Source organism: the organism of the source record quoted next, unplaced genomic scaffold, assembly GCF_019419815.1.
Source record: "Pyrus x bretschneideri cultivar Hongxiangsu unplaced genomic scaffold, Pyrus_bretschneideri_v1 Contig17, whole genome shotgun sequence".
NCBI classification, from domain to species: Eukaryota; Viridiplantae; Streptophyta; class Magnoliopsida; order Rosales; family Rosaceae; genus Pyrus; species Pyrus x bretschneideri.
Genome location: NW_025999468.1, coordinates 5,485,341 through 5,497,312, shown reverse-complemented (window position 1 = coordinate 5,497,312; position 11,972 = coordinate 5,485,341). Strand labels below are relative to the sequence as shown.

The window sequence follows — 11,972 nt, the reverse complement described above, 5'->3', positions numbered from 1 at the left end:
CATTGTGTGGTTAATATTTATCAGGTACTGTTTGTGTTTAATTTTAAATAAAAAAATATTCAAAATGATTTCTGATTGCACGATATACGATGAACGAATACGTATGCGATTCATAGATTTCTGTGATCCTCACAAAAGGATCCAGATTTCCCTCTTATCATGTAACAATAATTACTTTTTCGTGATTTTGGAGGAGGCCCTAGTTTCCAAATGTTGCTCATAAAGCATTTTTGTCTCTGCTCTCTCCATTATGGGCTCCCTCCCTCGCATCAGTCACGTAGATACACTATTACTCATCTCTCTCTCTCTCTCTCTCTCTCGTCCTTGCTTATCTCTTCTGCCTCCTCCACCTTCCGCTGTCTGTATCGCTTGTTTTTCTCGTTTTTATTTGCTTAATTTCCTGGGTTTTACATACACACACATAATTATTTAGTGCCTGGGTAGATGAAAGATTACTGAGTGGTGAGTGGTGAACTTAGTAAGCAAGAAACATGTGGGTGGCAAGGAAGGGAGTGTCAGATATCATCTCTCCAGTCTCCATCCATATCCATGGACCATCACCATATGCATGCACAACACTTGTTCATATATCCCATCACCCAAACAAACACAAAGTAAAGTTATATCATAGCATGCTCTTTCTGTTTGCTTTCTCTTCTGTATAATTTGTTCACCAAATTAATCCAGTTTGTTTGATCCAATTCCCACCTGTTGTTAACTTGTCCTTCATCAGATGTGATGAGGCATTGGCTGCCGACACTTGATGCTAATTCCTCCACCACATGATCTACCACTCACTTGGATCTGATCATCATCATCAGGTACTCTAATCTAATCATCTCTCACCTCTCTCTAGGCTAACTCTAAACATTATTTTCGATTCTGTTAGATTAATTTTTCTTCATTTTTGTAATTTCTCAACTTATGAATGCCTTCTGCTTGATTAATATTACTAGATAAGCTAAAAACTACTTTTTAATTATTGAAAAAAGAAAACAAAATTAATCCAAAGCCTAAATAATTTATTTTTATACTGGCAAGAAAATTTAGGAAATAAAAAATTAAGCTATTTTTCTGGCTCAAAACATCAAGTTATTTTAACTTAATAACTTTAATTAATTAGTTGCTACTTGCAAAATATAACAGTATTGCTTTCTTTTAGTTTTAGTAAATTAGTTAAGTCCTAAGTAAGTAATTCGATGAAATTAGAGCATTGCTTCATGAATTTTGGCACAATTGGAGCCTTAGTTTCTAAACTAAAAATCAGTGTGTATTGATATCGGCCTTGTCACAAGCGTAATACGTTTAGAACTTTCATACAAAATAAATGGTTTAAAGCGTCAAATAAAGGGCGGAAGTTCTAGCGGAATTATCCAAAACGACCATTGCTCCATAGTGTGACAAATGCATGGATAAATCTCAGGAACTTAAGTGATGAGTTATGTCAATTTCAGGTTTATTTTGGCTAGAAAGCCAAGTTATTAGTAAGTGCTACACTTACCATCTATTTATACTGTCATTTGTACCATTTCTCTAATACGCGTAGGTTCATCAAAACATGTTGGTTTCGTTTCTATTAAAAAGTTAGGACAAATAATGATATAAATAAATAGTAAAAATAGCGTTTTTGTTAATATTATAAATTAAAAAGATAACGCAGTCAGGGACAATGACTTGTGGGCTTTTTCTGCACAGCTGTTTCCTTAAGCTTCTTCGGAACGTGTTCAAGTTCAAAGAATGGCATCGGCATGGGGTAGTGGTGGTGGTCGCCAAATTTAAAGCTCCGTCGTCTCTAATTGACCATTCTACCCCTACTACAAGCTATTACTACATTCCAATGGCATTGTACTTGCTGCTGCCGACTGTGGTCTTCCTCTGTTTGCTTTTCCCGCCATGCATGCCTCTAACGGTCGGAACTGAAACGGAAGCTGAAGCCCTCCTTGAGTTGAAGAGGCAGCTCAAAGACCCTCTGAATGTTCTCGATTCCTGGAAAGAGACCGCAGATGGGTCGCCCTGCAACTTCTTCGGAGTCGCCTGTGATCGGATTAGCGGGAAAGTGATTGGAATTTCTCTTGATAACAAGTCCCTCTCGGGTGAGATTTCGCCCGCCATTGGTGTTCTTGACAGCCTCGGCACACTTTCGCTGCCTTGCAACAACATTACAGGAAAGCTTCCTGCCCAAGTGACTCGTTGTGCCAATCTCAAAACTTTGAATCTCACTGGCAACAAAATGGTGGGAGCAATCCCGGATCTTTCTGCCCTCCGAAAATTGGAGATTCTTGATCTTTCTACAAACTCCTTCTCCGCCGCATTCCCATCATGGGTGGGGAATCTGTCTGCGTTGAATTCTCTCGGGCTCGGGGAGAATGAATTTGATGAAGGTGAAATCCCTGAGGGGCTTGGAAACTTGACCAACTTGACTTGGCTCCATCTGGGGAATTCCCAGTTCAGAGGAGAGATTCCGGAATCTGTTTACAAAATGAAGGCATTGGAGACGTTGGATATGTCGAAGAACAAGCTCTCTGGGAAGCTCTCCAACTCGATTTCCCAGCTACAAAAACTCAATAAGATTGAGCTTTTTCGAAACAATTTGACCGGGGAAATCCCACCAGGGCTCGCTAATCTCACCCTCCTAAGGGAATTTGATTTCTCATCAAACAAGTTTTATGGGAAGTTGCCTTCGGAGATGGGAAATCTCAAGAACTTGGTGGTTTTTCAGTTATTCGGGAACAATTTCTCCGGGGAATTCCCTGCTGGGTTCGGCGATATGGAACACCTTGTTGCAATCTCAATTTATGAAAACAGATTTTCCGGGGAATTTCCAACCAATTTTGGCAGATTCTCACCTTTGGAAAGCATTGACATATCCGAGAATCAGTTTTCGGGTGGTTTCCCAAGGTTTCTTTGTGAAAAGGGCAGGTTACAATTCTTGCTTGCTTTGGGCAACCATTTTTCTGGGGAGCTGCCAGACTCTTACGTTCGATGTAAATCTCTAGAGAGGCTGAGAGTCAATCAGAACAATTTGTCTGGGAAGATTCCAGCTGAGTTTTGGTCACTTCCCTACGCGACAATGATTGACTTGAGTGATAACGACTTCAGCGGAGAGATCTCCCCCAGCATTGGGTTTTCTACCAGCTTGAATCAGTTGAAATTGCAGAACAATGGTTTCTCTGGTAATCTTCCGCAACTTGGGAACCTATCAAACTTGGAGAGGCTCTATCTCAGTGGTAATAAATTTTCCGGTGAAATACCTTCCGAAATTGGTGCTCTAAAGCAGCTGTCATCTTTGCATCTTGAACACAATTCTTTGACAGGATCGGTACCATCAGAATTGGGATACTGTGATAAGTTGGTGGACGTGAATCTTGCTTCGAATTCTTTAACCGGTAATATCCCACGTACGTTATCACTAATAAGCTCTTTGAACTCTCTAAATCTCTCGCAAAATAACCTCACGGGTTTGATTCCTGAAACTTTGGTGAAACTGAAGCTAAGTTCTATAGATTTGTCGGGGAATCAGTTATCCGGAAGAGTACCATCTGATCTTCTGACCATGGGAGGAGACAAAGCCTTTGATGGAAACAAGGGACTCTGCATTGATCAATATTCCAGAACACGTACAAATTCTGGGATGAACATGTGTACTGAAAAGCCGAATCAAAAAAAGGTGCTTGAAAATAAACTGGTTTTGTTCTCGATTATAGCATTGGCGTTGGTTGCTGTTTTTGCTGGATTACTGCTGGTCAGTTATAAGAACTTCAAGCTTGGGGAGGCAGTTGACAGAGAAAATAATTTGGAAGCAGGGAAGGAGAAAGATCTGAAATGGAAACTTGCGTCTTTCCACCAGTTGGAAATAGATGCAGATGATATATGCGATTTGAAAGAAGAAAATTTGATTGGAAGTGGCAGTACAGGGAAAGTTTACCGCATAGATTTGAAGAAAGGTCGTGGCACGGTAGCTGTCAAACAACTCTGGAAAGGAGATGGCATGAAGCTTTTGACCGCAGAGATGGACATTTTGGGGAAGATCAGGCATAGAAATATACTGAAGCTATACGCTTGTTCAGCGATGGGCGGATCTAGTGTTCTCGTGTTTGAGTACATGGCAAATGGTAATTTATTTCAAGCGCTTCACAGAGATAATAAAAGCGGGAAGCCCGAATTGGATTGGTGCCAGAGGTATAAGATTGTTTTGGGAGCAGCTAGGGGCATTGCTTATCTGCATCATGATTGTTCACCAGCTATAATTCATAGAGATATTAAATCCACTAACATTCTGCTCGACGACGATTATGAGGCAAAAGTTGCTGATTTTGGGGTTGCAAAGATTGCAGAAAGCTCTCAGAAGGGTTGTGATTACAGCTCCTTCGCCGGCACACATGGCTATATTGCTCCTGGTGAGTTTCAAATCTACGAAACCACATACATTTATCCTTCCATTGTTATGATATATAATTATACTTCGTATCTTATAGAATGTATCGGAAACCTGTTAGTCACGTCGCATATGTTAGCGTTGGTTTCTTGCTTCAACCACGCGTTAAGCAATTGCCCGGTGACAACTTCTACAACTCTAGAATTTTGATCTGCTCACCAGATTTGATGCTGCTTTAATTTTTTTTTTTTTTTTTTGCCGGTTTAATTCACTTGGGATTGTATCCAAAATCTTCACAACCTGCATGTGTTCAAACTTTTTGAACTAATTTCCTGCAGAGCTGGCATATACTGCTAAAGTGAACGAAAAGTGCGATGTGTATAGTTTCGGTGTGGTGCTGCTCGAGCTAGTAACTGGCAGGAGACCAGTTGAAGAGGATTACGGTGAAGGCAAGGATATTGTTTACTGGGTTTCAAAGCATCTGAGTGACCGTGAAGCGGTTGTTAAGATTCTAGATGATAAAGTGGCACATGAATGTGTCGAGGACGACATGATCAAGGTCTTGAAGGTTGCTGTTCTCTGTACTACCAAGCTACCGTCCTTGCGCCCGACAATGCGGGATGTTATAAAGATGCTTACGGCTGCTGATCCTTGCACTTTCAGGTCCGGAAACAACACCTGTAACGACGAAAATGTCAAGGATTTCTCACCCAGTACTGATGAATTGTCTCTTTTAGCAGTAGCTAGCTAATTGCAAGGTTCAAAAGGTAGATACGTAGTGTTAATTTCTTCGTTTTATAATGCTTGTCATGCAAGTAGAGAATTTAAAATCATATATATGCTTAGTAAATGTACCATTATGTTTACGGGTAATGCTAGTGAGACCAATTTTGTAAACTAAATTTTGTAAATCATTTGACGTGGTTGTTGATGATTGCATTACTACTTAAGTATTGATTAACGTGCTTATTTCTTATTTGTGACACATCATATAGTTTACAAATTTGGTCTATCTAACATTACTTTAATAGTGTTCTGCCTTGCATCATCAAAGATGGTGGTGGTGGTGTGTGTGTCATTTTACCTTGTTCAATGAAAAAAGTTAAGATTTCAACATGAAATTAACTCGTAATATGAGTAATTTGGTTTCATATAAGAACGTGCAAGGTTCTTTATTTATTGGATGTAAGATTCATACTCTCAACACGTGGAATATGTAACAACCCATTTTAAAAAATTACATACAAAATTACGAAAATACCCCTGTGTTGGGTTTGTAACCTGGCACATTGTTTTTCTTTCCCCTGCTCCCGTGACAACTTTCTCTCCTTTCTCATTTTCTACAAACCTCACTTTCTCTAACTCTCAAATTCTCTCAAGTTCTCTCATTCTCTTAATCAATCATTTCACAAATCAAACCCCAAAATCACATATTAGACATCACTGAGACTCAAGGAACACGATTTTGGTCTTGCATGTTACATCGGAGCATCGTAGGGTGATCCACCATTAAAGCTGAGAGCCTCGAGCTCTATCCTCAAATACTAGGTGAGATTTCTCGTTTAACCTTTATATTCAGGGGTTAAATCTTGTCTGGTGATGATTTGGGGTTGAGTTTGGGACTATCTATTCATGCATGCTTGTTTTCTTCGAATTCCCAGATTTTTCGGCTAAACCAAATGGCTTGCGAGCCAATTTACGGCCAACTCTGACCATGGTTAACCCTTAAATTGGTAAACTCTAGTTCTCTTCTTCCTTAGCTTCACATGGGTTTAAAAATCATTGGAAATGGTGGAGATTTGACCCCAAATTAGAGCCTGGGAAATTTCCCAGCCAAAATCCCCAAAAATCCTGGTTTTCTTCTTCGATGGGTCTGGTGACTCGCGAGTTAATTCGGGTTTATTTGACATGCAACCCAAACTAGGCCCAAATCCAACCTGTCATCCGGCCCAATCTAGTAACCCATTAACTCAGGTCCAATCCGCTAATCCTAGCTCAAACCCAATCCATTAAACTCGGCCCAAAGCCTTGACCCAATAACCTTAACCCGATCCAATTTATCAGATATGTTTTCGAGATATGTTTTCGGTGATTATCTAGTGGGTTATCATACGATATATACACACAACACGGGTATTTAGTCTATGGCCATATGACACAGTTGAGGATACTTATGTTATACCCCCAACTTCATTGGCGAAACCAGTGTCGGTGTGTTATGCTATATATATATAGATATGTTTCTTCTTTGGCGCAACCCAGAGTCGTACGGCTTCACCTTCGGGTGATGGGGCCTACCATGTTTCTTCACTGGTGTAACCCAGTGTCGTACGGCTTCACCTTCGAGTGATGGACAGGTTATGCCTTCGGGCAACTATGATACCTTTAGTATTTTATCATTGATTTGAGTTATAAGATTTTTGGGTTTTGCCTTCGGGCGCTTTGATATCATTTTCAGAGATGATTTTACGGCTGCGAACATTTCCTGCATGCTAGAGTTTTAGAAAAACCTGTATGTAGTATTATATGTGTTCTCAAAACAAGGGGTTATTATGTTAAGAAAGAATTTGGGTTTTTGAGTATTATTAGTATTAGTATCAATTATGGTCCACTCACCTTTTGTTTTTGCGCCCCCTCAGGACATAGTGACGAGGAATACAACCCGAGCATCGAGGCATTTCCCTACCAGTGACTTTGTGACCTTCCATTTGTGTATGATTTCCTTATGTTAATTGTAATTTGATTTCTTATCTTCACTCGTACTTCCGTGTTGTAGTGTGCTCTGGACATATTTGTGCATCTTTTGTTTCAGATTTGTGATTGTTGGACCTTCCGTTGCCCTCATTTTTAATTCGGAATCTTATTATGGTCTCCTAGCATTTGTATATTCACTATCACTATTATTTGTTATATGACTTTTGAATTATAGGTTCTCTTATATTCTTGCGTATTCATATATTTATGGCTTTCGTCACTCTCGAATGTCGGCCAGCACATGTCATCCATGTATCATTAAGATATTGGGGTTGAGGCGTGTCAGAACACCTATCAAACTTTAGAAGTGAAACACATGTGACTATTTGGCTTCACAAATAGGCAGGTTTACTTTTGTGTGACGCACAACGCTCACACGTGCTCCACGTCACATAATTTGTGTTGTCCAAGTGTAAAGTTTGAGAATTCGTCACATGTGAGTGTGCGTGTTAAGAGTATGATTTCTACATTGGAAAAAGAAGGGACCTAAAAGCATCTCCAATAGACTTTTCAAATTTGATTATTTTATTTTTCTTTATTCATCATTATATTCATAAAATATATATATATATATATATATATATATATTTTTTCTTATTTTTTTTGGAAACTCATAAAATTTTGTCTTCTCCCAACTCGCTATGTAACACAATATTTGATTTTGTAATAATAAAAAACTTAAGTTGAAGAGTGAGAAAGATGTCTGTAAAATTGTAGAGAGGGAATGAACTACCAAGTTTGACATTTACTTTCGATGAGGTTGCTGGAGCTTGTTTTGTTGACGTGATTTTACATATTTAGTTGAAAAACAAAATTATAGAGTTTGCTGGAGCTTAATTTCCTGGGTTTGGCATCTACATACATACATACATACATACATACATATATACACACACACATATAATTATTTAGTGCCTAGGTAGCTGAAAGATTACTGTGTGGTGAGTGGTGAACTTAGTAAACAAGAAACATGTGGGTAGTAAGGAAGGAAGTGTCAGATATCATCTCTCCAGTCTCCATCCATATCCATGGACCATCACCATATGCATGCACAACACCTGTTCATATATCCCATCACCCAAACAAACAAACAAACACTAAGTAGAGTTATATCATAGCATGCTCTTTCTGTTTCTCTTCTGTATAATTTGTTCACCAAATTAATTCAGTTTGTTTGATCCAATTTCCACCTGTTGTTAACTGGTTCTTCATCAGATGTGATGAGGCATTGGCTGCCGACACTTGATGCTAATTCCTCCGCCACATGACCTAGCACTCACTTGGATCTGATTATCATCATCAGGTACTCTAATCTAATCATCTCTCACCTCTCTCTAGGTTAACTCTAAATATTATTTTCGATTCTGTTGGATTAATTCTTTCTTCATTTTTGTAATTTCTCAATTTATGAATGCCTTCTGCTTGATTAATATTACTAGATAAGCTAAAAACTACTTTTTGATTATTGAAAAAAAGAAAACAAAACTAATCCAAAGCCTAAATAATTTATTTTTATACCGGCAAGAAAATTTAGGAAATCCAAAATTAAGCTATTTTTCTGGCTCAAAACATCAAGTTTATTTTAACTTAATAATTTTAATTAATTAGTTGCTACGTGCAAAATATAACACTATTGCTTTCTTTTAGTTTTAATAAAAGGATACTTTGGATGAGGTCCTTAATCACTAGTATACATTGATTGAAATCCTATTAGTTTTTTAGATTTTGATCAAAGTCCTTTGATTTTGTACACATCAACATATTAGCATTAATCAATTTCCATGTCAATTATTTTATATTTTAAATTAAACATTATATTAAATATTGTAATATGGACATCCTTTAAAGCAATTTTTTTATCCGAACATTTAAAGCAATTAAATAAAATAAATTACCACATTAATGGGATATAAAATCCCATAAGATTTGAACTTTAACGTTTATGGGATTAAACAACAAACTCCACCATTAGAAAATAATTGTTTTTTTATTGAATGTCATGATAAAAGATAAATGTTCTTATAAGAATGGGATTAAACAACAAACTCCACCATTAGAAAAGAATTATTATTTTTATTGAATGTCATGATAAAAGATAAATGTTCCTATAAGAATGTACCCATGTACAATGATAGTAATTCACAAGAATGTATCCATATACAATTTCAACATTAAAACCCATATGTGACAAAAACAAGAAAAACAATGTACCCATATAAATTCTTAATGTAAAAAATGATTAAAGAATAGAAAAATGAAAGCAAACCATAATACCAAATTAGTTAAGGGTGCATACTATATAAATCTTATAGGAAAAAGTTACATATATGGGTTCAAAAAAATTTAGAAGAAAAAAGCTACAATGGTAGTATAGAAAAAAAGTTGGGTACATGGATTATGCAACAAGAGAGAGAACGTACCCAATGAAATTAAAATTGCATTCAGAGCAATATAATGTTCATTTGTTACAATTTTGCAATATGATGGTCATGGAGAAAAAATAAGTTTGAAATTTTTTTGGTAAATTTTAAATTTGAAGATACAGATTTAATATAATAATGTTGAATTTGAATATAAGCATAAATCTGAGTGAGAGAATTTTGGGATTTTCAATTACAAACATGATAATGTGGGAGAATTTATAAATTAAAATTTGGTGAGCATGGGCGCAGTTACAAGCCAAGCAAGGCGCAGCAGCAACGGCAGGGCCACCGGTGTTAGAGAACTAAGCCATTTGGTGAGCATGGGCGCCAATGGGGCTTCTTTGGAGGAATTTCCACTGCAACTACTACTCGAAGCCACCTTCAATTTCTCTGAAGAACACAAAATCGGAACACGCAGCTACGGCTCTGTCTACTACGCCACATTAGATGACGGTCGCCAAGTTGCCATCAAGCGTGCTGAGACATCAGTCTCTTCCTCATACGTTGGTGGCTGCACAAAGCGCCAGCAAGACCATGCTTTTGTAAACGAGCTTGAGTCCCTTTCACGTCTCAACCACGTGAACTTGGTTCGATTACTTGGATTCTTCGAAGACGCAAAAGAGCGAATACTCGTGTATGAACACATGAACAATGGCCCCCTCCACGACCATCTCCACAAGCTCCCACATTCGCCTTTGCTCTCATGGGCCAAGCGCATCAAAGTGGCTCTTGACGCAGCCCGAGGGATTGAGTACCTGCACGAGCAAGCAGTCCCGCCAATCATACACCGCTACATTAAGTCATCCAACATACTACCGCATGACACATTGCGGGTCAAGGTATCCGTTTTCGGCCTATCTTTAATGGGCCCGGAGGATGAAGAGTTGGACCTTTCGCTTGTTGCAGCTGGCACATTTGGGTACATCGACCCAGAGTACTACATAAAGGGATACCACATAGTCAATAGCTTTTACAACTGTAATTTTTTATTATAATAGTCTTGTAACTAATCTCTGTGTTAAGAGATTAAATTAAGTATAATTAGTTACTAAGCCTAATTAGACAAATGTATATAAACTGAGTTGTATTCCTTTCTCATCAAGAAAGAAATAATAAAAGATCTTCTTTTCTTGTATGGTATCAGAGCCTTTTCTACTTCACCACCTCTCGATCCTTTGATCTTTGTTCTTTGGCCACCGCCACCGCCACCATCTCTTGATCGTCTTCGTTCTTTGATCTTCGGCCATGGCGTCTTCAACTTCCTTTCCTGGACAGCCTGAATTTGTTCCTTCTCATCCTGCAAATTCTTTCCCCAATTTTGCACCAATGAACCCTAATTCTTCTAATTCTTCTTCGATCTCGTCAATTTCTTCCATAAATGTTCAGAATATTAGCTGCATGGTTCCTACAAAGCTCAAGCGTGATAATTACCTCATTTGGAAAGCTCTATTTGCTCCGATTTTCCGACGATACAAACTGACCGGCATCGTTGATGGCTCTGAAGTTTGTCCGCCATCTTATGTTCTTGATGCATCTGGTCACAATATTCTGAATCCTGCTTTCGAGATTTGGTATGAAAAAGATCAGAATATCTTGATTTGGTTGAATTCTACGCTTTCTGAGGATATAGTTCCATTCACTGTTGGTATCACATCGGCTCGAGATCTATGGTTGAATCTTGAGCATTGATTTGGTGGAGTCTCTGCCGCTCACATTCATCAACTTCGTTCTCGTCTTCACTCCTTGCACAAAGGCGATCTCTCTATCTCTGATTATTTGCAGAAAATTAAAGGCCTTGCTAATTCGTTAATGGCTGCTGGAGCTCCTGTCAGTGATCATGATTTGATTGCTGTTACTCTCAATGGATTGCCTGATGAGTATGAGTCTTTCATCGACTCAATCATGCTCCGTCTTTCGACCACAACATTAGATGAACTTTATGGATTGCTGATCAACAAGGAGGTTTTTATGCTTCGCAAGAAAAAAGGTGTAAATTCTTCTGCTTTTGAGCCTTTTCAGGCTTTTGCTGCGCAGTCTCAACCTCCACGTCTTCCTACACCACAGTTCTACAATTTTCCTCAAGCTTATGCAGCTCATCAGTCATTCTCCAATCCTCCACCAAAGTTTTCTAACAACAATCGTGGTCGTGGTCCTTTTCAACGCCGTGGTAATGCTCATAAGAATTTCAACAATTTTCGTGGTCACTTTTCCAATTCTGGGGGTTTTAATGGCAATTACAGGAATAATAACAACTTTGGCCATCGCTAAAATCCTGGTGTTAGTCGCAATAGTTTTGGTGGCATAACTCCTTGTCAAATTTACAACTCATTTGATCACGAAGCTCTGGATTGTTATGAGAGAATGAACCCTGCTTTTGCTGGTAGAATTCCTCCTGCAAAGTTAGCTGTTATGTGTGCTCA

At 38.3% G+C, this 11,972-nt stretch overlaps 1 protein-coding gene across 2 annotated transcripts; it reads left to right on the top strand.

The window, feature by feature from the left end:
• The first annotated feature begins 240 nt into the window (after positions 1 to 240).
• On the top strand, positions 241 to 5,317 carry LOC103967699 (receptor protein-tyrosine kinase CEPR2). Of its 2 annotated transcripts, XM_048581570.1 has the most exons (4): positions 241 to 614; positions 734 to 821; positions 1,696 to 4,397; positions 4,714 to 5,317. In XM_048581570.1, exons 3-4 carry the CDS (start codon positions 1,838 to 1,840, stop codon positions 5,124 to 5,126), a joined length of 2,973 nt encoding a protein of 990 aa, XP_048437527.1. In that variant the 5' UTR covers positions 241 to 614; positions 734 to 821; positions 1,696 to 1,837; the 3' UTR covers positions 5,127 to 5,317. The 2 variants fall into 2 exon arrangements, with proteins under 2 accessions (XP_048437527.1, XP_009379270.2); XM_009380995.3 differs by having other exon boundaries at positions 241 to 821.
• The last annotated feature ends 6,655 nt before the right edge of the window (positions 5,318 to 11,972 follow it).

Excerpts from the sequence above, each read along its gene's own strand:
- LOC103967699 (XM_048581570.1), top strand. The coding sequence starts at position 1,838 with ATGGCATTGTACTTGCTGCTGCCGACTGTGGTCTTCCTCTGTTTGCTT. Across the intron at positions 4,398-4,713 it reads ACATGGCTATATTGCTCCTG|AGCTGGCATATACTGCTAAA; the intron begins GTGAGTTTCAAA and ends AATTTCCTGCAG.